The following is a 27,818-nucleotide window of genomic DNA, read 5'->3' on the forward strand; positions in this document are numbered from 1 at the left end:
GCAAAATTGATTAAGCACCTGTCTAAGCTGAAAGGCAGGTGCTGAAAGGCATCAGAGCCCCGAGCTCACGCTGAAGGTGAGCAAAGGTGGATTCCCATCCCTGGAAACCGGTTGTTCAGTTAGAGCAATCCACACAGCCAGTGCACCACACCAGTACAACTGGCTTCTGGCACAGACTCATCTCATGTCCATCTGCTGCCATCACTGCAGATGTTTTCTGATTTTTAACCAAGGAGACTAATTTACCCTAATTAATTTATCCTGATGTAGGAATTCCACTTAGTTTCATTTGCAAAGTGCCCAAAGTTTGATGTTGCACGTGTCAGCCACAGAATCATTTTTCATCAGTTTTTCGTCAGAAAAACACCACTTTACACAAAACACCATCTGTGCGTCTTATTCAGTTTGCACTTAATGCCTACAGGCATACATAACACTTTCTGGAACCAGCTTCCTACTTCTGCCATCCCTTGGTCAACCACCCATGGACATCATGGAAAGAAATTATGTCATCGTAAGGAAGTAATGGGGAAAAAAACACTTAGGAAAGAATTAATTAAAATTTAACCAAGGACTTCAGGGTCAGGACTTGTGTAGAGGGAAACAGGCTTCCAACAAGAATGTAAATAATTTTATAACAGGTTTTTTTGCTTTGATTTTTAATAATAGTGGTAGAAAAAGGATGTTGTTGCTGCCAAGACCTCTTCTGCTTTGAATCCTCAGAACGTTTTTCAGGACTCCCTCCTAGCAGGTCCATGCTCTCAGACTGGTGCCACTGGGAACAATCCTTTCGGGTATATCACATTCCTGTATCACATCCCCCATGTTTGGAGGTGCCACAAGTGATGTTATCCAACAGGCATGCATTTGTGTCAAGCTCGGGCTTTATTCCTTCTTGTGGAAGAGGCTTGGTGAGGTCTCATTGCTGGGTTCAGGCATGACTTGAATCTTTTGGTTTTTGAGGGCAGCCTCCCTCATCTTGTAATACATAAACTCATTCTGTTGGAACATGCGCAGCTCCATCTCCGTCTGGACACGCATGACCTGAGGGACACAACAGCTTATAAAACCTGTGACACAGGGGATCTCAAAGCAAGTCAATATCCTTCAGGGATGTCCTAGGCCATGTAATGACTGATGCAACTTAATCTAGGTATCCCACCAGAAGGACCAAAGCTGACTGGACACAGATATCCAGCTACTTTCTCAAACCTGGTTGCCTGTGTACTGTGAAGGTGAAGAAGGCACCAGCCCTTCCTGCACCAAGCACTTCCACAGGCTGTTGGGAAGCCTCACACTCCTAAACCTGATGCAGGACCTAGAGGCGATGCTATGCAGCGCCAGGGGGCGAATGTTCTTCCTATCCACACCCCGGGCCTGACCCTTGGTGTGACCCATCACCAGCGTAGGCGTCACCTCATGTGGAAGGAGGTAGAGGAGGAGAGGGATCCTCTACCCCTCTTCACCCACATCACAGTTGCATCCCCTGCATCCCAGGATGCATCATGAGCAGAGTTATTCCCAGCGCTGCATTACGGCAGAAGCTCAGAAGGGATTTTAGGAAATCTTTTTACAGCTGTCTGTGAGTTTATTCAACCCTTGGTTTAGGAGTACAGAGATAAGCATGTGCCACATATCCACTGTTTTCCTCCTAAAGTAAGTGGGAAAGGAAATGGAGGTGCTGGAGTCTCGCCCTCTGCTACACATAGGGAAAGAGTCAACAGACAGGTTGGCTTTAGGTACTAGATACTCAGTTTTCTGATTATGTGAAATTGCACTAATAAAGGTTATAGCTCTGCTATAACAGGGCCAAGACATCAATAAAGGATTTAACTTGGTATCATGTAATTTTTTTGGCTAATAAAGGAGAGTGCTGAAAGCCAACAGGTCACATCAGGTGAGTCAAAGGCTAAAGAGATGATAGATCCCCAGCTGCAATTGCAAACAGTTCATCATATCCAAGCAGGTGTAATTCCCTGGGATCTGCAGCTCTTAACCTTAAGCTAGGAAATACACCTATCAGTCATTTGAGGAAAAAATACATTGCAGCTTAGAAGGACTGGGGAGTGGTAAATAAAGAAGAATGGACACCAATATAGAAAATCAGTTGGTAAACTGGGAACATCCATACGTAGTTTGATATAGTCAAATTATAATGCCATCCACCTGAGAGCAGCAAAATCAGGCTGTCTGAAGAATGGGAGGCTCTGCCCTTGGTCACAGGAGTTTCAAAGAAGATTTGGGGTCTCAGTAGCCATTTTTAATGTATGTCCTGGTGCAGGATAAAAGCTATTTTTCAGGGATGAAAATTTCCCACAGGAAGGGAAATGCACTTCCCAGCAGACTATAACATAGTCTAGAGAAAACCACAGCACTAGTAAGAAGCAGTCAGTACTTGATACAACTCTCAGCTTTTACGGATGGGTTGCTTCTACAAATTTTGCCCAGACAGACAGCAGAGACAACATGGGAGATGACACCTACCTCCAGGTCTTTGGTAATTGGGTGGGAAGGTCCATGGGTTATCAGGAGAATGGCATAGGCTTTACAGATCAAGCCATGCCCGGCTTCAATGAGACCAGCATGCCAGTGTGTCACTCCTGCCCGCATCACGGCCATCCCTAGCTGTGCATTGTTGGGATGGTATATTTTCCTGGAAAAACATTGAGTCATTTTAGTTCAGGAAAGACCTGGGTTCCCAAATGTTTGTCAGTGACGTGATGTGTTTGACAAAGAGCAGACTATTTACTCAAGTGGAGACCCTGTTGCATTTGGTGCCACTGAAATGTGCAACCCTGCTTAGAAAAGGGCAGGCACGAGTTACACAAGGCACGAGTTACACAAGGACATGAGTTGTTGTGAAAGAAGATGAACAACCTGCAAACGGGGAAAGTTGGACATCTGGGTTGGAGAATGCCAAGCTCTGTCATTCCACATTATTTTGGCACAAACAAAATCTAGATCTGACCCTACAGCCCAGACAGCACAAACTTAACTTTAGATGCTGAATGCGGTGCCTGAATTGAGAATCCAACAACCGCCAGCTTCTCATTCAAAGCGGGGAGAGAAACAGGTGGTTCCAGAAAATCCAGAAATGTTCATCTCACACCCTGGAGATGCATCCCTGCCTCTAGGGACTGTCAGATCAGTCTCCTACAGTCAGTACCCGAGGTGGGCATGATGAATCCTGGCCTCTACATCCAACTTTAGAAGCACAGGCAGAGTTAGAAGCTGCTTGGATTTGCCTGAAAACCTGCCTTCGTGGGCTTATTTGGCATAGTGAATTGGCAGATCTTAAAACAGGGAAGGAAATTACTGCAGTCCCCAGTCTGGACTGAGAAGCTGAGAAACAGGGAGCGGAAGCAATTTCCCCTGTGTCATTCAATTAGCTTCGTGCCAGGGCTGGGACATGAAGTGCCTTGTCAGGCTTGCAAGCCAGGGATGTTCATTCTAGACTCTGTCACCCTTTTGGAAAAGAACAAAATATCACAGGCCTTTTGGGATGAAACTCACCAAAACAGCAAGTAATAGGAATGAGATGCTCTCAGCAGGAGGTTGAAAGAGATGACAAAATGGGCGCTTCTCTCTTCTGTTCTCTATGGTTTATGTTACTTTTTAATTTTTTTTTTCTAATTAATACTTACCAGTCCTGTAGTAAAACCTCAGTAATAATGAAGTACATCTTAGTCTGAGGTTTGCCCTGGATCTATGTTAACTAAGCCTGAATTTCTTTATTCTCACTGAGCCTTTACCACAGGACTTGTGCATACCAATTAGCCAAGACAAATACCCATGTATTATTCAAGAGTGAAGGGAACAGACCATCTCTTGCAGTGATAGCCTCTCTGTCCTGCACCCAGGCTCTGTGTCTTGCTACCAGGGCAGCCGTGAGATGCTTCTGAGACAAAACAAAGAGGCTAATGAAAGATGTACCCAAACCATTTCCCTGTTACACTTTAGTAAATCGAGGTGTTTGGGAGGTCTTGTGCATTTAGGAAGGGTCTGGTTATATAATCGGGTCCCAATCTGAATGCCGGCATTCAGATTGGGACCTGATTCATCAGCCCTCCTGAAGGGAGGAGGCTAAGTTAGTTATTCCTATAACACACTGCCTAACATCGCATAACAAGAGAGCTCTGCCAAAAATAGGGCATAGACATACATGTAGCCATCCACCATCCTCTTGGCGTAATCAGCTGCTTCCTCAAACATCTGGAGGTAAGACAGCACCTCAGAGGCAATGCTGAGGATCCTCAGGAGGTAGATGTTCGTGTCCCCCAGCACAGGCTCCTGCTTCTTCAGGCATTCACGGCACAGCTTCACAACCTGCACTCGGGGGAAGCAGGGAGAGGCAGGGAAAGTCAGAGCACCTTTGGCCCCGAAGCTGCCACACCAAAGCCCTCTGGGTTGCATGGTCAATACCAGTCCTCAAGGCCAAGTTAGCCTCCATGAAGGTTGGGGAAGATGGGATATGCTTTGATTTGTTGAGAAGCATCAGGCTACCAAAATGATTGGTGCCCAAAGCTTTCTCTCCCAAGGTTACATTCATAAAAGTGATGAGGAAAAAGTGATGTCTGCTGTTCAGGAGAAGAAAGATCCCAGGAGTCCGGATTTTGTCAGAGACCAAGTGCCTACAGGACTCATACTCCAACACCATCCACCCAACCTCCTACGAACACTTGGTGCATGAATGCTCTTAATGACCCCATGGGGCTGGAGACACAAAGCTGCACTGTCCCATGCCTGTCTGCTCTGCTGCATCTTGGCTGCCTCTATCCCTGACACAATGTCCAGATCTCTGCTCAGGGGTGCTTCAGCCTTTTCCCAAAGTAAGTTCAAACCCACAGGCTGTTGCTCAACCTGGAGTGTCTCCTGAAGCTGTTACGCTCTGAAGAGAACAATAAAATATTTCCTGGGTCAGCAAAAGAGAGAGAAAGGAGGCAGTGACATTAGGTCTCACACCCTTTTGATCTGTGCTCCAGGTGGGACGTGGGTCTCCCACACCACACACTCACCCTCAGCACCCAATGAATGAGCAACACACAGGAGCCAGGAAGTGAAGAGGAGATCAACACAAGCAAACATAGCCCATAAACCCATAGCTTGACACTTGTGGCAAGTCTCCTGACTGTCCTGTCCTTCTCCCAAACCCACTGTCCTCCTTTTAATGAGGCCACCTGGCAGGGATGACTCTTGCCCTTTAATACATATTTTTTGCCCAGGGGCCCTTGGTTCAACACCTGTGTCAATGGGAGGTGCTGGAAGCCACTTAAATCTCATCGTATCATCACTACAAAAGAGACAAGGCTGGGAAGTCCTCTCAAACATGGTTGTGCTTTTACAGAGGGCAGAAACAAGTGTCAGCTTTTGCAATTTGAGCTGTCAAGAGGGCAGGAAGGACATGGGTATATTCAGGTTACAGCAATGGGGGTTTGTTTGATCCTTTGATGTAGAGAGGGACAAGACCTGCTTTTCCTGGCAGTGTATGTTCAGCAATAGAGTAAAAGTAGCAGGACTCACTTCGTGGTAAAGTCCCTCCATGCGGGCCTTGTTGATCTTCTCCAGCGTGTCCTTGGAGAACTGGATGACCTCCTTCACCGTCTCTGCAGAGGGCTGGGGACAACATCAGGAAAAACAGTGAGGAAAATGCACTGCCTGATGCATGCCAAAATACCCTGATTGAAGGGATGCTTGTTCCACAGTTTAGGAACACAAATCAGCTTAGCAAGATGCTTCCCATATCACTCACTACCTTCCTACCACTGGCTTCCTACCACTTCTCTCCTCTGGAAATGGGACAGAACTGACCCTGCAATTGGAAGGTCTCACAAGATGCTGAAGAGTCAGCATGTATCAGGTGCTCCTAGCACAGCTGCTTGAGAGAAATGAGGCTCTTGAATGAGAGATGGGTGGAATAGGGACAGGAAAGATCACTAAACTTTACCCAACCTGAGAAATGCTGTCATGAGGTCCAACCACCATAAGACTGTTGACCTCAGGTTTCAGTTCCATCCAGACAGTGTATTTTCCCACATACCTTAAAGAAGTTTGGATTTCACCATGTATTTGAAGGCATGATGCACATCTAGGCATACCTGACAAAACACCAACCAGCTCCTAGTTAGTTGCCTCCTCTCCCTTCATTTAATGCTGAAATATAACAATATGCTATGCAGCACTATCGTTCATCTTCTGTTTTTCTGAGCCTTTCAAATTTGCATTTACAAACTATTCTAGCTAACATGCCCTTCCTTTGCATAAATGGGACACCTAAAATTAGCCCATAATCACCTGACTCCAGGAGCTTGCAGGAAGAGCCTGGTCTGGAGACACATGATAGAGCCAGAGCACAGGCATGTGCCCAGCGGCCTGGAAGGACCTCTGAGTGTGAACCAAAAGCAGAGACCCAACGTTGCAACAAAGGATGCAAAGATTTGGAGTCAGGACCATGGGGCTGTCCTGTTGTCTTTTTCCCACACCTGGTCAATCAGATTTTTGAGGAATCTGTGAAATTCAGCTAGTTGGGAAAAGGCCTTGAAAGTTTTGTATGGAAGGAAAACCAGTAGTTTTTTAGAGCCATATACCCCCCATCTATTTATGGATACATCTGTATGTGTTATGATTTATTACTCTATATTATTAGACCGAAGCTATCCCAGCTAATCGGATCTTGGCAGGTGTTTGAGCAGCATGCAGGGTGTCCTGATGCACAGAGCACATTCAAAGGCAACGTTAACATCAGTGCAAATCACCTCACTATGCTGTCTGAGTAAAGACTCCCAGAATAGGCACTTGAACCAGCACTTCCACAGCAGCTTTGTCTAATAAAAATCCTCTCTTGCATTTACTAGACCCCTAAGCCTGTTGCCATTATGAACAATGGGAACTTTGCTACTATTTGGAAGGGGTGAAGGACTGGAGGTCAGAGCGGCTGTTGAGGATGTAAGCTGTCAATCTTACATATATTCATAGCGCTTTTTCCACACAGCTGTGAGTGTTTTCACTCTCAGGCAAGTGAGCTTGAATTCAGAAAATGCGATACAGCCAGTGGCCAGCAGACGTGTTCTGCGGGTGAGGTCAGTCTGGATACTTATTGTCTGTGGATGGAGTGTATTTTTAATAGCTGAAATCATGCACCCTGCATAGTTACAGGCTTTTTCTATACAAGCACTTCAGATTGTGGAGGACATTTACCCAAAAGTGCATGCCTTCCCGCTGCATGCTGCAGAGCACCTCTAATGCTCATGAAAAGGGGATAGTACATTTCACTGCTCAGTCAAGGCTTGATAGCAGGTGTTAAATGAGAGCTGAGATTTTTTTATGCCATCCACTGGAGGAGATGTTTGAAAATACTTCTACAGAAAGTCAGATGAAAATGCTTCTGCATCAGAGGACTGAGCTCTGTGACAGCTTTACATTAGAAGTGGGGAGTTTCAGTAGTCAGAATTAGCTTTAAAATGAAGCTTGGTAATTTAGTAATAGGATTATAGAGCAGGTTCTTTTGCACTAATGGGGAACCCAACAAGCAAAGAGTTTCTTCTAGTCCCGTGTCCTTCTTCCCATGGCAGCTCCCTGGTATCAGTTTGATCCCATTTCTCCAAACCTTGCTCAAGGAGAGACATTTGCTTTGCAATATCCAGCCTTTTCTGACCACCACCTATATGAAAGAAGAGTCACGGGACTGAGCATGGCTTTCTGGTAACTGTACTGAGCTGAAAGCTGAGGGGTTTGTAGTCATTCCCAGGAAGGTGCAGCTCCATCGGCCTCTCCTGGTGGTAGTGCTCATCTAAGAGGTCATGGTTCCTCACCCCACCTTTGCCGTTTGGTCCTGCCCCACATCAGCCCCTGAGCGGTACTGTCTGGTTTGTTAAGTGACTGTTTGATAACACATTAAGTGACTTGATAATACATTAAAATGCTCTTGCGCTGCCTTGCCTTCCCTTCCCTTCTATGCTTTGTAAAGCTTGCAGGAGTAGAAACCCCTTAAGCTAACACTGCCACAGAGGACAAAAAATATGAGCAATTATATCCTTGGGCAGAGCAACCTAAAATACACTCTTAGAGCTACCAGTACGCTCGTAAACTGGAGCTGCTGGCCAAGTAACACATCTCACTGCCGATAGCAAGACACAGCCTTACACCCTCCCACTCAATGACTTGTGAGACCTCCACGGAAAACACAGATTACTTAAAAATGAGCAGTCAAACATGTTAATTCTTGACAGTCAGTCTGCCCAAAACAACCATGCGTGTATGTCCAGCGACAGTAAAAACTCCCTGTGACAGGCCTTTGCAAGAAAGGTCTGGAAGTTAAGGCTTCCCACCTTCCTGGCGCCAATGTGATGGTACGTGTTTTACAAACCATACAGCTTCATCAGTGCTTGTTAGTCCTCTCACCATGAATCAACTGCAGCGCATCTTCTTTTCTGCCGTTCAAAACTTTGATTCCCTTTCAGTTCCTCAAAAAATATACAATCTAAATGCTGGCATTTTTCTCAGCTCTGGACCTAATTTTTCAATATTTTAGCATTCTGCTTGTTGATGGACTTTTAGGTCAAAGTTAAAGGCAACTTTTGTGGATTTTTGTAAATAAAAAACTGCACTTATGTTGCATAATAGGGATTAAATTGGCCTTGCATGGTGGGCTTGAATTGGTGTTGTGCTCCATCAATGTTCAGTTCTGTTCTCATTTTTTACATTGGCACCAGTCAGGCTTCTGACAAAATCTGACTCTGTTCCTATTGAGAGCGTCCCTGGGCTGAGGAACCATGGTCACAGAGACACACAGATGCCTTGGTGGAAGAGATGCAGCCACCTCCGGGTTTGGACACAGCAGGACAAACCATACCTTGCTTTCCCCCTCCTTCACTGCCAGCATCAGGTCATCCTTAATCTGTTTCTTGCAGTGCTCACAGGCACAGTCGAAGTAATACTGCTTCTTCAGCTGCTTCCGCCGCTCCTCGCTCACATTGAGGAAATCCACATAGGAAACTGTCAGCTCATCGCCAGGAGAAATCTTGCTCAGTGCCCGCAGCTCAATCCTGGGTGCAAAGGAGATGACATGTGGACTTGGAGAAGAAGCAGAAGCAAAGGCACAGCAGCAGAGCCAACAGGGATGAATCCTGCAACCTGCCCCTGCCTTGCAAGGGTGAGCCCTTGCCCTAAGGCACTGTGTTAGCTCTTCAGGGAGGCAATGCAGAGACGGACAGCAGTCTGGTTAACTGAATACACAGTAAAAAGATGGTCACACCAGTTCCTCCTGCCCCTCTGCCCATCCCTGGCAGGGGTACGTAAGGGTCTGAGCTATAAACAGATTGAAGTCCCATTACTCTATGTGGGAGGGGGTGAACCTAGACATACGCTTTTATTGTGTTGCAGGCGATCTGGCCAGAATAAAACACTGAGACCAGAAATACACAACAAGCCTTGCAAAATGCTGAGTTTGGACTTTAGGTCTTTTTTTAAGTACCGCTTTGCATGCTCCTGGTACATCCTTGGCTAGACTCCCAGATCCTGATCCATGTTGCTTTCAGTATCATTTTCACTCCGAAAAGTTAAGACACATTCCCTCTGGGTCCTGGGAAAGAGATGTCCTCGCCCTGTTCATGCATATCTACATAAAGGCTTAGAAACAATTCTCTGGCCACAGTCTATTTTTTATATATCCCATTTGATCTGATATTGCTAATATTAAACAGGAGGAAATTGCCAGTCTCTGTTACTAAACCAAAATCCACAGCAAATCCTTAATGATGGGCTTTTGGAAAGCCAGGTATTTGTACCTGCCTTGCTCTCATGTCTTTCCCTGCAAAAGGTCTTAAATAACATGCACACTCAAAACTATTCCCTTGCTGTTTCACTCTACACACTTAATCTCCCCGTTACTCTGGGTCATCTCTCGGTCATGCAGTCTGGAGAGGCACAACTGGCTGAAGAATCTGGCCAGACTGAGAAAAACCTCCATCAAATACCAATTGCAAGATGGTGCTTCTGTACCATCTATTCCACCATCTACTAGTGACATTACCCACAGTTAGAAATAATTCACTTGAGACCAGTGGCCTTGGGCTCTCTGCTCAGACCAGTCAGTTGTTTAAACATATTTTTGCAGCTAGGCATACTAACAGGTTACCAAAATGAAACCAGTCCCATGTTCTGAGCTCCCACCCTACTGTCCCCCTACAGTGTGGTACATCAGTCCTGGGACTGCATCACTGCAGGCAGCGTGTGCCTTGGTCATCCTCCTGCTGAGCTCAATGGCGTGTTTGATGTACACACCTGCTACAAGAGGGACCTGCGAGGGACCTGCTGGCTCCCACCTGAACATGAGGGGCTTTAGATGGGACCCAATGAAGGTCTCACCAAAGGCATAGGTGGCATAGAACCCAAAGGTCTCACCAGGTACATTAAAAGTAAGTCTTTTGGGGAGGACATGACTTTTTCTGACATTACCTTTTCTGTGTGATCATATTTCTGCAAAGGGATGGTAATTCCCTTGTAATTCCCGTTACAAGCTCTCAGGACCAAGGGCGTAGCTCTGAGCCTTTCAGCTGTGCTAAAGCTGCTGTGAAAACTACTCCCCGGGGCTGGTCTTGACCTTCTCTGGCTGTTAGATCATATCAACAGCGTATTTCCTACAAAACTTATCACTAAATGTGCCATCATCACAAAGGGCAGCTATTAGTTATGTCACAACCAGGAGAACATGGCAGCCAGAGAAAGGTGCAACCTGCTACTGCAGGAGAAAGTGCATGAAAAAGAGCAATTCCCATCAGAAAGGCTCACACATATAAACATTCCTGTTCACACTTAATGGGATCCTCGTTAAAGGGAGTCATGCAACCAGAGAAGCAAAATCAAGCCTCTGACTTTTATGATGCCCCTGATAGCCTAAGCACCGTAGGTATATTTTAAGCAGCCGTCCCTTGTGTGGAGGGGATTGATAGCGTTTGGGATAAGCCTGGAAACACATGGCATATTTTAAACGCTACAGTTAAAGAGACAGTGTCAGCTGAGAGCACCCCACCAAGCTTGTCCTGTGCTCTTTCCCCAGCGTCTGCCCCAAGAACCGAGGACCTTGAAAGACGCAGGCACAGGCACAGCGAGTGCCCGATAGCTCACAACTCAAAATGCCCCAAAATAGCAACTCTACTCAGAAGTGAAACTCATTTGACTGCTTTTATAGTCCTATCTATAATGCACCAAGTAAGTATCAATGGCGAAGAAGAGCACTCGAAAAGTATTTCGTATCTTATTTGAGGAAATTGCGTGCTTGCTTGAAACTGAAGTTTAAAGACAAAACAACTGTGTCCCTTTAACAGGACTGTCTGTAATATACAAGTGCAGTGAGCTAAGCAGACAACTTTTTTTTTTTGCATATACTTTCGTGATTTCTTTAGTTTGGATCAGGTAACAGTGGCATCATTAAAAGGTAAAACATTAATCGGGTATTATGATAAAAAAGGATGAAACCTACATCTCATAGTATTGCTACTGTAGTCAACGCATTCCACAGGCACCGTTTGTTGCAGAAGAAACGTGGACTATTTAGTATGTCAGTAATGCAATCATTTCTCATCTCCTAATACGCAAGGTTTTATTTTGGGCTGTACAAGATTAGCGAGACCTTGTTCTGACTTTCATGCTCTTGCCGTAGTCAGGGGAGGAGAAATGAGAAGTGGGAGAGGGGAAATAGTGACTGGGAGGAAGCCAGGGGAGAGAGTGGGAAGACAGAGAGGGAATTTGCAGTGGGGGAGACAGTCACAGTATTACTATTATCGTTTTAATTTACTACAAAATGCAGAGTTAAGTGAGGTTTGTGTTTAGTAGGGGCTCCTCCCCTACACAGGGAGGAATAGAAGTTCAGAAAACAGGGAATTGTAAATTTTCTGCAAACAGAGGGAGCCCCTCAGGCTGTTTGTAGTTTTTCCATTAAATACAGGGCATGAGGGATACAGGGTAAGGGGAGAGGATGATGCTTTCAAGACCAACCCACCTCATCTGTGTGTGGAACATTGATCTTACAGCCTCATGACTGAAAGACAAAACAAACATCTGCAGTTTACACAGGTACAAGCACAACAACAAAAAAAAATGGGTACACGGCATAGAGCATCAGGACATCATCCTGCCAGAGACAAGGAGGTTCCCTGTGCCGGGCTCATGTTTCACTGCATGAGAACTTCGCTTTCGCTATGCAGCTGCCGTAACTGAATTGCCCATCACTGGGCCATGGAGTATGGGGCAGAGAACTGTCCTGGCATTGTGATTTTAGGAGTGGTCTCAGCCACAGGGTGTGCAAAACCTGCTCCTGGTGTTTGGCAGGCACAAGGGGACTGGTTCTCCTGCACAGAAATGTCTCCACTGCCATCAGTAGTCATGCTTTCTAAAACACAGCTTGAAAGGGACATCAGACAGGGATATCAGCGACAATGACTGGGCTCTGTGTGATGAGTTTAATGCGTCCTCAAGTCCGGTATTGTGCCTTGAGCGTTGATAGACAGCTCAGTTCCCACAACAGTGGCTTATCATCAGGTTACCCCAGAAAGAGAAGAAACCTTCATAATTTACCGGGCCAATAACCAGATGGTCAAGTTTAAAGTCAGTTACAGGATACATGTGGGAGCTTTGACAAGCTGCCAGGCAAACAAAATGCCATTCCTCTACTTACTGCCCAGAAACTCAAGCTTCAGAGTTGCTATCACTGCTAGTTACCTCTTCCACTTCCCAGGCTGGTGGGAGAGGCTCTCCTCATCCCACTATGGATCTGATCCAGGGCAGTTGGATATCAGAGCACAGACTCCAATCTGACTTTGGATCAGACTCTATTTCCCACCAAGGTAATCATCCTAATGCAGTTTTGTTTTCCATTGCTCATTTACCAGCTGCTTGATAAATGCTGATACAGTTTTATCAGGTAAAACCAGCAGCGAGAACTGGAGCACACAAGCAATGTGTTAGTTAAAGAAGGGGAGGCTGGGACATTAACTTATATCACTAAAGTTTGGTGAATATGGGAATTCGTAAAATCTTAAGACCTACTGGAAATCTTGGATGAAATACTGTGGCTGTGCAGTTTTTGGCAAGCAGTTTCCCACAGGTAACTTGCTGGATCAGCAGCAGTTTTACCTGTTCTGGCCTGGGAGGAGACTGGGAAGAGCAGAACATCCCTCCCACAGGCTGCCCCAAGCACCGAGAGCAGCAGCCTCCACTCCCAGCTCTGCTGAAACATCCCTGCATTTCCCGTTTAATCTCTCTCCATCTCACATGTCCCACAGAAGTTTTCTTATAGGACTTGGGTGAGAATGGGGAATGCCCAGCTGCTCAGGGCATCCTGCACTTGCACGTGACTCGCTTTGCAGATAACAGTCATTAAGATCCCATTGCTAGAGAGTTAATCAGTGATTATTAGAGATGGTACACTCTCACAAAGATGAGGGTTTGTGTTAGGGATGGTTATAAACACATCGGCAGATAGTGGTACACAGCTGATTGCAAGCTTTGGTTATAAGAAACTCTTGGACTGTGGACTCAGTATAATCTTTAATAATTTATTAATCATATTTGTTCCTCAACTATTTATAAATAAAGCCTGAATATAAGGGGTGATCTAGCCAGCTACTTAGTACTTTATCTGATTATTTTGAGTCTGGTTTCAAAATTCACAGAAACCAGGGAAAAATTCTTTGCTGGTTCACTGGATTTGGGGTCAAACCTTGTGTATTTGTTTAGTGCGTCAGTCAATTTTTAAAATTTATTATTGTTATTTTTAAAATAACAATAATGAGAGAGAAAACAGTTCCCCTCTAGAAAGAAAATCCTGATTTTTTTTTTCTGAGCTAGAGAAGGAAACAACAATGAACAGATTTTCTGGGATAGGGATCTGACACTGTGGGGCTAGCAGGGTCTGCTGAGCTGCCTGTTAGGATGCATCTCTGCTGTGCCCAAAGAAAGAAATCCACTCACTTGCCGTTGTTGAAGATGACAGTACAGTTGGGCCAGCAGTCATGGTTGGCCTGGCAGAGGTTGGGGAAGATTCCCACTCCAACAGCCTGCAGTCCTCTTTGGTCACTGAGGGTAAAGCCGTTGCAGCTGATCTAGTCCCAAAACATAGGCAAGAAGAAGCATTAGAGAAACAGGTGAACTCAGCTACATCCAGGATTTCTCAATTCCCATTGATGCTTTAGAAGAGGTATATCTCCAGCACCCCATCTCCAAACTCTAAGGAGAAAGGAGTGCCTATGAGATCACTGCAGAAGGTAGTTGTAGAAACAACATCTTTAGTTGAGATAAAACATCAGAAGAGAAGCAATGGAGGACTCATGCAGATGGACCAGCCCAGAGAAGAGCTGAGTAAATGTTGCAGAATATTTGCTGTTAATATTCATTTGGGATGTCTAAGATAAATTTGGTTTGACCATGCATTGGTTTCCTTATATTCGCTTCCTGCAAATAATTCAGAAAAAGGTCACAGGAAAATGAATTTGAGGCAATTCAAGCAGAGCATCGGCAGAAAGCAAAGTTCACGCTTATTAAAACAGGTATCAGTTAGAAATGAACCTTAGGAGCTGCATTCAACGTGGTCACATTTGCTGGGTGTCCCACATAGCTTATAAAAACCAATTACTACTGTTTGTTATGAGTCCCAAACAATATTCAGAATGACTACTTTTGCATGACATATATACCAACAATGAATTATTATACTTTTCCATGTGGTACATTATTATCACACATGAATGGAACAGTTTTTAGTCTCTCTGCACCCAGCGGACCCAATTTTCTTTTTGGGGTGGGTACCAAAGGATGTTGTGTGTCCTCCCTATGCTAGGGCTAGCAAAGCCGACTTCTCCGCCACACCAGTCATGAGCAGAGGTGCGAGCGGAGCTCACCCTGGCCCCTTTGGCAGTGTTGCTAGGTGAGGGGTTAGTGCAGTCCGGGATACATCGACTTCTACCAGGGCTGCGGGCAAAGCAGCTCAGCCTGAACTGGCTTCTGGGAATTTCCCTCTCGGCTACACTGAGAACAAAAATTTGTAGTTAACAAGTTAGTAATAGATATTATTAATTATATTTAGTATTATTAACATTATTATTATTAATAATATATTAATATACACATATAATATATACATATAATAATATATTAATATAAAAATAATAATTAACAATTATTGATCATTAATATCGATGGTATTATTAATATATTTTACCTATTTTTATTTTTTTATATATACAAAATATATATTTATAATATAAATGTAAAAATCTAATGCACACAATATATAATAGACATAAATGTAAATACTAAACCAGATCTGCTATATTCAAATATATTCTAAGTATATTTACTAAAAATGTATTTAAATAGATTTTCTCAGCTCTCCCAGTTGCAGAGAGATGCCCAGTAGGACTTGTGATAACAACGCAGCACCTACGGTTGAGTGAGCCACTTGCCTGCATGGTTAAACAGATAAAAGGTTACAGACCTCACCCTTTCCATGCCTCAGTTTCCCAGTGTCAGTGCAGAAGTGATGCAGACGGTGAACAAGCAGTATTCAAACCACCTGCAGCAAATATCGATCCCGGCTATCCCAACTGCTATGGCCTCTTAAGGGCAAGAGAGGGATGTACTTGGGCATCCTCAACTCAAGCTGGTTGGAGACTTTCTCCATGAAGCTGGTATTAAAAGTAGCCCCCCATTTGCTCTCCCATCCCTCTGACATACCACTCCGAATATGTGGGAGATGAACTGCATGCCGAACTGCTGGCTCTGGGGCGGCCAAAACTCAAGAAAGCTCTCCACGTCGGTGCGGAGCTCCTTCTTCTCCTCCTCACCGAAGCTGTCCACGTGGTTCTGCAGGTCATCGATAGAGACGAGGCAGCCCTCTGCCAGCCCACTGCCTTCCCTCTCTATCTTCCACAGGATGCGGGCAGCCAGCCTGGCCAGAAGAGAGCCCCAGGCGTCAGCAACACCACCACCAAGGGCAAGGAGAAGGACCAAAGTACCATAAAAAATTCATTTCATGGGTGGGAAATTGTGTGCAGACAGACTGAGACAGGCTCAGAATTGAATGGCTGATGGCTGGTCACCACCCACGGGCTTTTGAAGGCAAGAGAGCCAGATGCAGGGTTTTGCCCTGGTTATCTGGAGAAGTGGGTCCCCATCCCTCTACAGCTCTCATTTCTTTGGGGAGTCCTCTCATTTTCTTATAATGGAGCCAGGATTTGAATCCAAATCAATGTATCCTGTAGACAAATTGGGGAAAAGCCCATCTCCTCTTCCACTTTTCTACCTACTCCCCACTTTCCCACACCTCCTAAACTACCCGGGGCAGGTTTGCCTCATCACGTTCAGCTGCAGTAGAGTTTTTGGGGCCCAGCACCAAAAAAAAAGCAGGAACACAACCCCCTCACACCCTGGATGCTCCTCCAAGTCCCCATCCCAGAAGCTCAGGGATGCTCCTGGCCTTTCCCAAACCGTCTCCCACCTCCATTCCATCCAAATGAGACCACTTGGCTCTTCCACACCACCCTCCAGAGGGATGCCCTGACCTCTCCCACCATCCCCAGGCTGCTGGCTCAGCCCCTGGGGACCAGCTCTCACCTGATGTTTTCGGTGGGTGCCTTGCCGTGCCTCTTGATGGCGGAGCACTCATTTTTGTGGTTCAGCCAAGCCGCTCTCTGGCAGGTCCGGTCGCAGTAGTAGGCAAACTTACACTGGCCGCAGCGGTGGAGCCTCTCCTGTCGTTTGAAGCAGGTGTGACAGATGACGTGTGTCAAGCTGGAAGGACAGAAGGACACGTTGGTTTGTACCTCAGTGAAGGGCCAGCTCCGCCCAGTGAGGGTCCTGCCCGCTTTGCATCCCTGGGTTCCCCACACCCACTAAGGATGGACCCTCTGAGATTTTTTGGGAGGATGGAGAAACCTCCCACCGAGCACAATGCTTGTGCACTTGCCCAGTGCTGTTGCTTTTCTCTTTGGCTACACCAGAGACAAATATTTTGTTTAGAGGAGGACGGCAATAAAGCATTCCCCAGCTCTCAGCCCTCTTGTCTGCAGCTCATCTGCTCCTCCTCAGCACGTCCGCTCCTCCTCAGCACTGCCTCTGTTAATAGGATTTTCAGTCTGTTTTCGTTTTCTGTCTGACCCCTGCTGAAGCACGAGCCACCCATTTGCTGAGCAGAAAGCAGATGCCTAATGAGCCTGTGGCTCCAGGGAGCATAAAGAAGACCGTGAAGGCAAAGAGCCAGTCTGAGAGCTTCACCTGCCTGCAACGCCTCTGAATTTGGCTGAAGTGAACGCCTGCTGAGCACTAAGGCTTTCCTGGGCCTCACATGGAGCAGGTCACAAAATGGAGCGGCAGCCACCACCATGCCTGAGACTTAGGAAAACATTGGGTGAGAGGTACCATGTCTCTGAGCCGTCCTCACTGCTCTCCTAAACTTTCCTCAGGCACAAGCATGCTGCGGGGATAAAAATATACATCAGAAATGCTCTGCTAGTGATCAGACCAGAGGTGTATCACAATGAAGAAGAGTGATAGATAGAAGTGGTTGCATAAGGAAACCCTGTGTTTGTGCTGCTTGAAACCAAAATACATTTCCATGGATTAAAAGCAGCTTTGCTTGCCATTTCTTTTTGTCACCGGGACAAAGGTGTAGCTGTACTGGAGGTATTGCACTTGGCAATTGTGGCATTGTATTGGAAATGACAAGAGGAAACCAAAAGAACAGCTTCCTTCAAGGGAGATCTCTGTGGTTTATGTCTTCTCCTCCTTCCTTCAGTTGTGGTACGTGGCTGTCCACCATCAGGAGACACCAGTACAGAGCCCCAGGCTGGATGGGCTTGGGGCTTTCCTGTTCTCAGTGACTCCAGATAGATGCTTAGCATGGATTAATGAAGGTCTGAGGGACGAGGGCAGGCTCCTAGACATTCAGCAGCCCCCAAGCACAAATGCCGGGGAACAAATGGATTTTCAGCTGCCCAGGGTTGGCCGAGGACCATCAAATAGCTGAAGACAGAGGAAAGATGAAATCTCAAGAGCTCCCGGGAGCACTGGCTTGGGTAGGACCTGGGGTAGCCTAACTGTAGTGCCAAGCTTAGGGAGCAGTACTTGCATTTATGTCCACCATAAGATTTTATTAATAAATTCAGGGGATCTTTCACCTTCACAAGGCTGGTACGTGGCTGAGCTGAGAGCATCAATGATTTAGGGCTGGTCAGTGACCCAGAATATGCTGCCCATGGGGGTGTTGTTAAACATTAAAGATAATGATCACAGCGCCCAATGTGAGGCCGTGCCCTGCTCTCAGGGCATGAAGTCCTCCCTGTTTAGTCCTGTGTCAGCTTTAGCACTGTGCTCTTTTGGCCACTTAAAGCCTTCCTGCAGACAGGCTAGGAACACAGATTTCTCCTCCAAATTGAAAAGCCTGACGTGTCTTTCTCTGGTGCCAGCAGCTATAAGTGCTGCTCACCAGCTATTCCTGCTCCTGGCTCTGCAGTTTAACTAGTTGATAGGTTACTGGGAGTTAGACGGTCATGGGATAACTGAGAAACACCTTTCAAAAGGAGCAGGTTTCTTCTTTGCGGAGTTCAAAACAGTATTTCCAAAAAGCATTCTACAATTGCATGTATGTTACTATAACCAAGGGCTGGGGGGGTGGAATATATCAGAGGACACTGATGAAGAAATCTCACCTGATATCCTCCCTCTGAGAGTGTTCAGGGTCCTGGACCAAGAGGAAACCTCCCCCATGTCCCCTTTTCACATGTCCAGCTGCTTGCTCCTTCATTGGGAAGGAAGGGGAGACACTTTGATCTCCTGCCCAAACAACTTTGGGACTTTTGCCATGCTGCTAAAGGAGGCTTTTCACTGCCTGATTTGGTGTCCCCAGCTGCCTGCTTCTCCGGGCAACTGCTCGCTTTACCTCTGCCTCCAGCCAGGCTCGACAGTGCAGGAGAATTTAAATTCCCATCACTCAGACACCATCGGCCCCAGGAGGGAGGTTCCCATGGCAAAAAGCTCACTGACCACAGAGGCTTCATTACCAAAGGAAAATTATCATCATCCACAGCCCATAGTGGGGAAACTGAGGCACGAGGAAATAAAAAATATATTGATGATGACACAAGGAGGCTGTGCCACAGGCAGGAATCAGACTCACAGCCCCAAGACTGTCCTGCCTCTCCACTATAGAGATAGATATATAAACACACATATGCATATTTATATCTATCACAGTACACTTAAAATGCGCTCTTATTCCTCTGGCACTATTGCATTAGCTGCTGATACAATCCACCCTGCGCCTTGGCTCTTGTGGGATGAAGAGGGACATTGATTTAAAGCAGAGGGCCATTGATTTAAAGCAGGACAACCTGCAGCAGACAAAACCACATGCAAAAATGAGGTTTGGAAAATGACAGTGAGCAGTGCCAGCACACAGGAGGGAGCCCAATGCAAGGTAAGCAGCCGGGATGGGACAGGAGGGATCATGTGTCCTGGAAGGGGGACGCAGCCAACTCCATTAAGTCAAATGGAATAGCTGGGAGATGGTGAGAAATGCGAGGCTGTGCTCTGTCAGTTGTCAAGTCAGAGGGGCAGAGAGGTGCAAGAGAGATTGCACTCCTTGTAAGGCAAAGGAAAGCCAGACAGCTGATAAAAGCTGCATGGTTACGTTGTGCCGGGAAGCACAGGGAGATATCTCACTCAGGGAATGGGGCTCCCTCCTGCCGCCTGCGTGCTTTGAGGGCAGTCAGAAAGTGAAAAGGCAGTTAAAGAAGTTTCCCTGTAAAGAGGAGTGACAGGTCAGAGGGGAATATGGTGCAGCAAAACCCAAGTCCTCAGAGAGAGGCTTGTCTTCCCCCAGCTCTGTCTGAGAACAGAAAAATACTAAAATGTCGGCTTTGTGTTTTGCTGTTTATTGCATATAGTGTCCAGAGTTTCCAAAGCAAACACAACTGGTGGAACTTACCACCAGCCCTGGAAAGCCCTCGTTTCTAAGGAGATGCAGAAATGCACCAAAAAAATAGTTATATACAACTTCCTGAGGAGGAAAAGGAACAGATCACGTGGTATTGAAACTGCAGACACAATTGCTCATAGGTAGTCTGACTGGCAGGTATAAGAAATACCACAACTCTCATAAAACCCTTGCGGGATCCTCCGTGCTCAGAAATGGTTTAAAAGAAGACTGGATTTATTGAGAATGTGCGTCACCAGGACTCCAGAGGCCTGGGCTCAACTCTTGGCACAGTTAAAAAAAATCAGGAGACACAGGTATTTGATATCTGTTCCCTAAATTTTCAACAAGCATTGCTCCAGCTGACCCTGCAAGCACCTAAATCCCCGAGGTGTCCCTAGGCAGCCATGAAAACTCCTGCTGCCTCAGAGAAGCTCAGTGCCAGATGCCCTGAATAGGGATGGCAAAGTGCGGCTCTTCCTTGGCCCCAGGACTAGACCTTATGACAGACTCTGATACCATCTGTCCTGGAGGTCAACAACAACAAGGACACCATAGGTCTGCAGTGGTTCAGTCTCCCTTGTCATCCCCTCTGCAACGGTTAAGGTTCCCCAAGGAGTGGGGAAGCAGCAGGTTAAACCCAAGTCTCTCAGCCTGTGGAAATCACTGATCTATAAAGCCTTCTCTGTCTGGCCTAGAAAGTGTTTAACACAACACAAAATGGCTCCAGGTGGCCTAGATGGAGCTTCCTCTCCCTGTAAAGAGAGCCGCCCATGCCCAAGTGGTCAGGATGCTGCATGGCCAGGCAGCACTAAAGGTTTCTGGAGAGATATGTGGTACCTACACAGGAGCCCTGGAGGTCTGAACCCTTAGAGACTCAGTGCTCAGCTTCCCTTGCTTTAACACAGGGACAATACAACTGCTTTCTGTTGCGTCTATGTACATCATGGCCTCTGGGGTGATCTCTGGCCATTCATTCACTGCCATCTTCCACACATAGTGAGAACTTCTTTTTTTCACCCTGCCCAAAAGCAGGATCTTCATTAACACAGTGATTTCTCCAGCCCATCCAAGTCTTGCCAGGTCAGGGATTTAGGACTGACTTGGAGGGCAGGTGCCACTGACTGACTCACTAGATTGCTTTCTGGAGAGCATCAGGTTTCCTTGGCCCCTCATCCAAGCATCAACTGAGCTCAATTCTCAGAGACTCATGAGCTCTGATGTTACGTAGACGAGACGCACAACTACTACCAATCCTGGACATAGCTACAGTCACAAAAGCAATGATTCAATATGCCAGCCAACAAACACAAGAGGTGACAGAGCACTGTCAGCTAAACCATGGCTCCTGCAAGCACGGCTCTCGGTGAAAGCAGAAGAAACAAATAGCTCTTGTGACTGCTTGGACTGGATTCACATGGATTAAGATCTGTTGGACCTGCCAGGACAGAGGGCTGAACACTGCCACAGGAATATATTAACCTCATCTCTGAGACATGCGCAACCCAAACATCTGTCAATCATTTCCCATCCAACACCCACAGCATCTCATTCACTGATCTGGAAAAGCAAAGTGAGATGGCTAATGGACAATAGTAAGAAGCTCACGAACTATTTAATGAGTTTATGCTATTCTGTATATGAGAGATGACATACACAAACAACCTAACTTACACCTAAGTCCACCTTACTCATATTTATTATTGGCTGGCTAGGCAACTCTCTCCTCAACGTTCTACAGAGGACAGCGTAAGAATAACCTCAGATGTAGACAAAGTCCACTTGGCTTTCAAAGAAGACGCTGTAACACTTCATTAAGCACAACTGCCTAAGGAAATGCACCTCCTCTTTCAGCAGTGAAAGGAAAAGGGAAGGGTTCAGTTGCTGGTTTCTACTGAGGATACCTATAATGGTGAATTATCAGCACAAGAATAGTTTTGCTCCTTTAAAAAAGGGTGTTGGAACTTAGTAATTTTACCTCTAAAATGTCAAGGATGACACATCCTAGTTTGTCTGATTTGAGTGGAGAATTTATTTTAGACTATTTTACTTTTAGTGTTTCATTACAAGCTTTCTCAGCCTCTTTTTAAACAGGTGTGGATGTGTTTTCCTTTAAAAAAGCTAAGTTTTCTCCCAGGTTTTATTTAAGCTATTGAACAAATGAGATAATAATAAAAAATCAAACCCCAGAAAATTTTAGACATTTGGAATACGATCACATTAACTCTCATATTAACTCAATATGAGTTAATTATAACTCAATATGAGTTAATATGATATCAACTCAAAGTATTTGCTTCCACAATCTTTTCAGAGTCATATTCTTACGGAAAATTTTGCATTTCTTATATCCCTAGGTCATCCCAGCTACAATAATGGAGCTCCCCACATTTCCCATTAGAAACTGAACATTTCCCTTAGCAAATGTTTTGGGCCTGCTTCATACATCAAAAAGGAGTACAAAAATTACATGATCTCAAGTTCACAGCAATTTGCAGATCACTCATCAAGCAGCTCTTCAGGTGATCTTGGCCTTCTACCACATGACACTGTTTGCCTTGACTACTGTCTCTCAAATCCCACCAGTTAAAGAGCAAACCTTCTCCTGATGAAGGCTGACAGAGATATATCAGGCCCATAGGAAATGTAAACTCTTAGAGGCTTGAGAGCCAACTGACATGCCAGAAGAGAAGGTCACATACTGTACATTGGTCCCAGGCGATGGGACCGCCATCATCCTGAAGGTGGCAGTGAGGAAATGAGACCCGGGATCTTAAAAGAGAAAGTAAAGAGGGAGGAGGGAAGGATTAAATCCCAGCACGTAAGCACAGCAGTAGAGAAAGCTTCAGTGAGAGGTAATGTCAATGGGGAATGCATGGGGGCTTCAGAAATCAAAAAATGACCCCAACAAAGGCACAGAATTCCTTGAGAAGATATACTTCCAACATTCTGCATCTATTTTAGGGCAAAGCAGGCCTAACACCAGTGTTTCCTAAGTGCTATTTCAGCTGATAACAGCAAGGCTAATTCAAACACAGATCAGAGAGCTTGTCTGGACTTTATCCAAAGAGCAAAACACTGGAGATCACACTGAGTTCTCCACCCCCTTTCAATCAATATTCACCATCACTCTAAACAGCCTGCTCTAGTTCAGGTAGAAGTAACAGGCTTGATGCAGGAGTCAATGCCCAGTAACCACTATGCTAAGCAAAAGGTTATAGAATCATTGAACCATAGGATTGTTTGGGTTGGAAGGGACCTTTAAAGGATATCTAGTCCAACCTCCATGCAATGTGCAGGGTTAGCCTTGTGAGTCATACCCTGGCCTGAACATCTAAGAAACTATGAGCTGGCTGATGTCTGTAGGAACCTTCTTTAACTTCACTTTGACTTTTATGTACTTCTGGACTAAAGGTCTCTGGCACCAGGTCAGAAACTGCTTCTCAGACAACCATTATTGAGTCTAACAGTACAAGCCCTCATCAGCTTCAATGCATTCAGGGACTTTCAGGGACATTCAGCGTCCCTGTGACCTTCAGGGGCTTCCAGGATGGGATGCAGTCTGCAGATTTAGACACCAAGATGTGCTCATCTGTACCCACAGTTTTTAAGTAGAGATCACATCAAAACACTCAGTGGTGTCTGGAAAGCCATTCAGCCCAAAGGAAGGTATCTGTGTTCTGTGCACATTATAGTGCTCCATTGATTATAAAGGGCACTTAGAGCTGGTTTCGCTTGCCTGGATATATAAGCCCAGTGTTATTTTAGGCCCTGCAGGGACACCCATCTGGCCTGAGAGGAGGCCTGATTCTCATAAATCCTGTTTTGTACCTGTCATCCCTAAGAGGATGTCTCAGACACCCCGGGGCATCTCAAATGACACTAAACACCTATAGCAACTGAATCCTGCCCTTAGCTCTGCGTAGATACTTATAACAGACCTTAGTTTTGGGTGTCTTAATTTGCAAGCTGAGTCCCAAAGCATGTTGCTGGAAAAGCCACCACATCACCCTGTAGGTTGGTCCAGTTAAATTGATGGGTCTTACTCGCTCAGAGTATGATGGCTGATTATAGAGTTTTGTCAAAGAAAACATTTCTCCTTTTCCTGGCAAATTAAAAAATTCTCGACACCTTCTCAAACTTAGCCTCCTACTGTAAGACAGACATTCCTACAGCGCAGTTGGGTGACAGGTCCAAATTACTTCCACAGTTCATCACATCAATATATAGAGAAGGGCCTTTGCATCATTTAAGCCCAAAGCATAGCGTATATACACCTTCTGCTGTAAGCACCTAACACCAGGTGCCAAGATCAGTCGTTCAGGCTCCTTAGATCCCTGTGCAGTCAGGGCAAAGAGGTTAGTTCTTCTGGTAGTTTCTCACAGTATGAAAGGAATGTTTCGGCTGTGCAACAGCCCTATGGAGGGGTTTCTCACACACTTGAAGTTAAATGCCTACAGCAGATAATGCAAATTTTTCATTTCATAATTGTGTTCTTCACCAGGTCAAATAATGATTAGCTTTTACGGGGCTCCCCCATTTCTGAACTGTAAAACCTCTCATCTCTTGAGAGTTTTGTGCCCGGGCACAAACACAAGCTGCTTTCCATCCTGTAGTATGGCCACACCAAGAAAACTACGTTGTATCTTTTAAAAGCTGCCCCTACTAATCTGAAAAAGAGACCTTTGCTTCACCTGCTGTATTCCCACATCACATGTAATCACACAGAAGACTGCAGTGTGGCTACTGGAGTATGATGGACGTCTATATAGAAGTTGATTTCAACAGCAAAAGCAGGGGCAGGATTTCAGGGGCTCAGCATCTACACTGGGACCAGGCTTCCCAAAGAACTAAGCTCCTCAAAGGGCTGCAAAGTACAGAAGAACCCAAGTACTCTGCACTCTTGTGCTGCCATGGTGGCCTTTATACACAAAGAAAGCAGATCTCTGTGGAAAATTTGATCACTGATTTGGTAGGACCTGAGCTGAAAAATTAAAGCTACCCCTCATATTAGAATCCCCTTTCCATAGTACACATATACATTGCTCTCAGCAAGAGATGGAGATGCTGAGTGGAGTTAGGATGATTGGCTCTGGACTTTGGGTTTCCCAATGCAGAGTGAGATCATATTTAATAGTGTAGGCTCAACACCAGTTTTAGGACCTACAAATGCTTGTTTGTGGGCATGGAAAAACACATGCCTCCTCATTAGACTCTTCATCCAGGCAGAGGCAACAGCAGTTCTTTCGGGGCAAGCCCAGACACCATGGCCTAATGTGGATTTACTCTTGAAGGTCCTTCAAAGATTCAGGCTACCTTTCTTTGGTAGCAATCAGTTCAATGGAGGTTATATGCAATTTAATACTCTGGATAGCAGCAGAAGGTACCTTCAAAACCAAAGATGAAGGGAAACGTTTACTTCACCCTCTTGCTGCTCAGTGTCTGGGCCTGCCCTCTGGGAGCTAAACAAACACAGACTAGGGAAGGAGGGAGGGAAACACATTTCTCATCCAAGAGCATCCAAGATTTTCCATTGGAAACCTAAGTCTGACACAGTCTGCAGTCTAAGAGCTGATGGGGTGAGAGTTTCTTCCCTTATCTCACGTTACGCAAGTGACATTTGAAAATGCAGTGAAGTTGTAGCTCTTCAACAAGGGCAGCTCTATGCCTGATGCCCGCAACATTTCACATAGAAGAAAAACAAATCTCAACCAGCAATCAAAAGGCAAAGTGTTTTCAATGGTTTAAAAGATAATCAGTATTTTTAATAAGGCCTATAGGAGAAATAATTGTCCATAGGCACTTCCAAAGCAAACATAGTATCACAGCAAGATTCCAGCTAGTGACACAAGTGAAACAAGTACAAGAGCTAAAAGGACACGTCAAGGAGAGATGGTTTTGTCACTAACTACCATAATTGAACTCAGGGGTAAGAATTCAAGAACTTAACATTTTAAAATAAAAAAAATGACATTTTCAATGTGAGCTCTTGCAATTACATTAAAATAAAAACTAAAAGGTGTCATTGCTGCTATTGTAAAGATTCATAAACATGCTCACCCACTGACAGCATAAGGGCAAGGAAAAAGTGAATGAAAGGCACAAAAAAAACTTATTTCCTGCTCTGTCCATTTAATCCCCAATTCTCTGCTATTGCCAGATCAGACAGGAGCACGAACAAGCTTCGGCTACAAGATGACTGGGATTAAAACAGCAGCATGAGCTCTGCTTGTGTCCCAGGCTTCATTAGCAGAGTTTATTCAATCAGGGAAAGCTCAGCTAGGCAGAATCACTCCCTGCCCTATTTAGTGTGCAGAACATTCACTAAAGTCAATGGCAGTTTGAAGCAAAAAAAATCAGTCTCGGGACTCACCATGATGCCCTTGAAGAATGCTCACCAATTTCCTAAGCCCAGAACAAAACCTTCAGCTGACATCTGGCTCCTCAGTTAAAAAGTTTGGGCCAAATTCTGCTCTCAGTTCATACACTTATAAGGCTGAACAAATTCCATTCATGTCTGAGGCTTTATTCTAGATTTATTCCATGGGAGATTAACATAGACATTGGTTTTGTGTCTTTTAGCTTTCAGGGTATTTAAGTGAATCTTTTACTGATTTGAAGGGCAGAAGTGGGCACCTACCAGCCACACTGGCAGCGCAGGTTGATTGAACGTCGTTCGTCCTTGAAACAAGCAGCAGAAAAGAAAAACGTGTTTGCACTAGAATTCAGTTCAGAATTCAGAAATCAGTGTAAACAAAAATTTTAAACCAGCCTCCTGCAAGAGTGAAAGCGGAAACCTGTCTCCAGTTAACTCAGCAAGCTACAAATATAAAATCACTTTAACAGAAACAATATCACTCGCAGATCCCCACTAGTTTCTAGGTTGAAGGGCAATGAAGCAGCGTGTACAGCTGGGAGATGGTACACGTGAGCAGAGCACAACATAACTCACTTTTATCATGCATTATATATCGGAGGCTCCAGCAAAGTCAGTCTGAGATTGCTGTACCAGAATTACACTAACTCCTGGCAGTTCACTGAGCGTAACATGGATCCAGGTTTGTAAGGTACTGAATACACTCAACTTTCACTGCATTTGGTAAAAGCTGACAGCACCGAGCACCTTGCAAGATCACATCCTAGAAACAGATTGCTCCATATTGAAAGTAAAAAAGCTGAGAAGCACATTCGCTATAAAGTGACTATAAGCTGACTTCTGACTTCCCTTTGCACCCTTCTTTGATGCTGTCCAGATGCTTTCAAACTTTTACCCGCCTGGACAAATGAAATTTTGCATCGAGATGACTTTCAGTCTGTGTTTTACAAGTGCTTTTCTCTTACCTATCAAAAACCACAGCAGCGTAGGCTGGTTCTGCAAAGATGACATCCCCGGGCAAGAATTCCTTCTGCGCTTTCAAGCCCCTGCCTTTGCCTTCAGACGTGAACACTTCGACTGACTCCATTCCCCCTTTGGTCATCCCAGGGACCCCAAGGCTTGGGAGGTGGGTATCTCAAAGCGAGCCAAATCTCCCGTCACTCCTCTCAACTTCGACTTGCTGCAAGACCACGCTTATAAAAGGGCTGGCCTCTCCCCGCCACCCCCGGCCACACCATTTCCCATAGGAGGGCGAGGGGGTGGGAGCAGATGAGGCAGGAGGCGATGATCCTCTGTGCAATATTGCCGACCTACGCGGGAAAGGCACAGGGCTGGGACTTCTGCTTCATTAGGAAACCCCCCTCCGAAAACCACGTTTGGAATTGTTTCTCCCAGCCACAAGCAGTTGTATATGTTACGACTCAGATTAATTTATACTCTCCCATTGGAGGGAGAACGTATTCTCTTTGCAGGGTATTT

At 45.4% G+C, this 27,818-nt stretch overlaps 1 protein-coding gene across 2 annotated transcripts; it reads right to left on the reverse strand.

Annotated features, from left to right (window-relative positions):
- Positions 1–388: 388 nt before the first annotated feature.
- SMYD1 (SET and MYND domain containing 1) lies at positions 389–27,732 on the reverse strand. Of its 2 annotated transcripts, XM_063336599.1 has the most exons (10): positions 27,305–27,732; positions 16,606–16,782; positions 15,727–15,940; positions 13,966–14,096; positions 11,996–12,034; positions 8,849–9,041; positions 5,521–5,613; positions 4,163–4,326; positions 2,485–2,653; positions 389–1,044 (listed from the first exon to the last, which is right to left on the reverse strand). In XM_063336599.1, exons 1-10 carry the CDS (start codon positions 27,439–27,441, stop codon positions 886–888), a joined length of 1,476 nt encoding a protein of 491 aa, XP_063192669.1. In that variant the 5' UTR covers positions 27,442–27,732; the 3' UTR covers positions 389–885. The 2 variants fall into 2 exon arrangements, with proteins under 2 accessions (XP_063192669.1, XP_063192671.1); XM_063336601.1 differs by lacking the exon at positions 11,996–12,034.
- Between the last annotated feature and the right edge of the window lie 86 nt (positions 27,733–27,818).

The sequence above is a fragment of the Chroicocephalus ridibundus genome, chromosome 5 (assembly GCF_963924245.1).
Source record: "Chroicocephalus ridibundus chromosome 5, bChrRid1.1, whole genome shotgun sequence".
Classification (NCBI taxonomy): domain Eukaryota; kingdom Metazoa; phylum Chordata; class Aves; order Charadriiformes; family Laridae; genus Chroicocephalus; species Chroicocephalus ridibundus.

What these genes read in the sequence shown, in the direction of transcription:
- SMYD1 (XM_063336599.1), bottom strand. Translation starts at nt 27,441, where the DNA reads ATGACCAAAGGGGGAATGGAGTCAGTCGAAGTGTTCACGTCTGAAGGC. An exon ending in GCACCCACCGAAAACATCAG is followed by an intron (nt 15,941 to 16,605) that starts GTGAGAGCTGGT and finishes TCTTCTGGCCAG; the next exon opens with GCTGGCTGCCCGCATCCTGT. An exon ending in TGAAGGAGGGGGAAAGCAAG is followed by an intron (nt 5,614 to 8,848) that starts GTATGGTTTGTC and finishes TGTTGTCCCCAG; the next exon opens with CCCTCTGCAGAGACGGTGAA.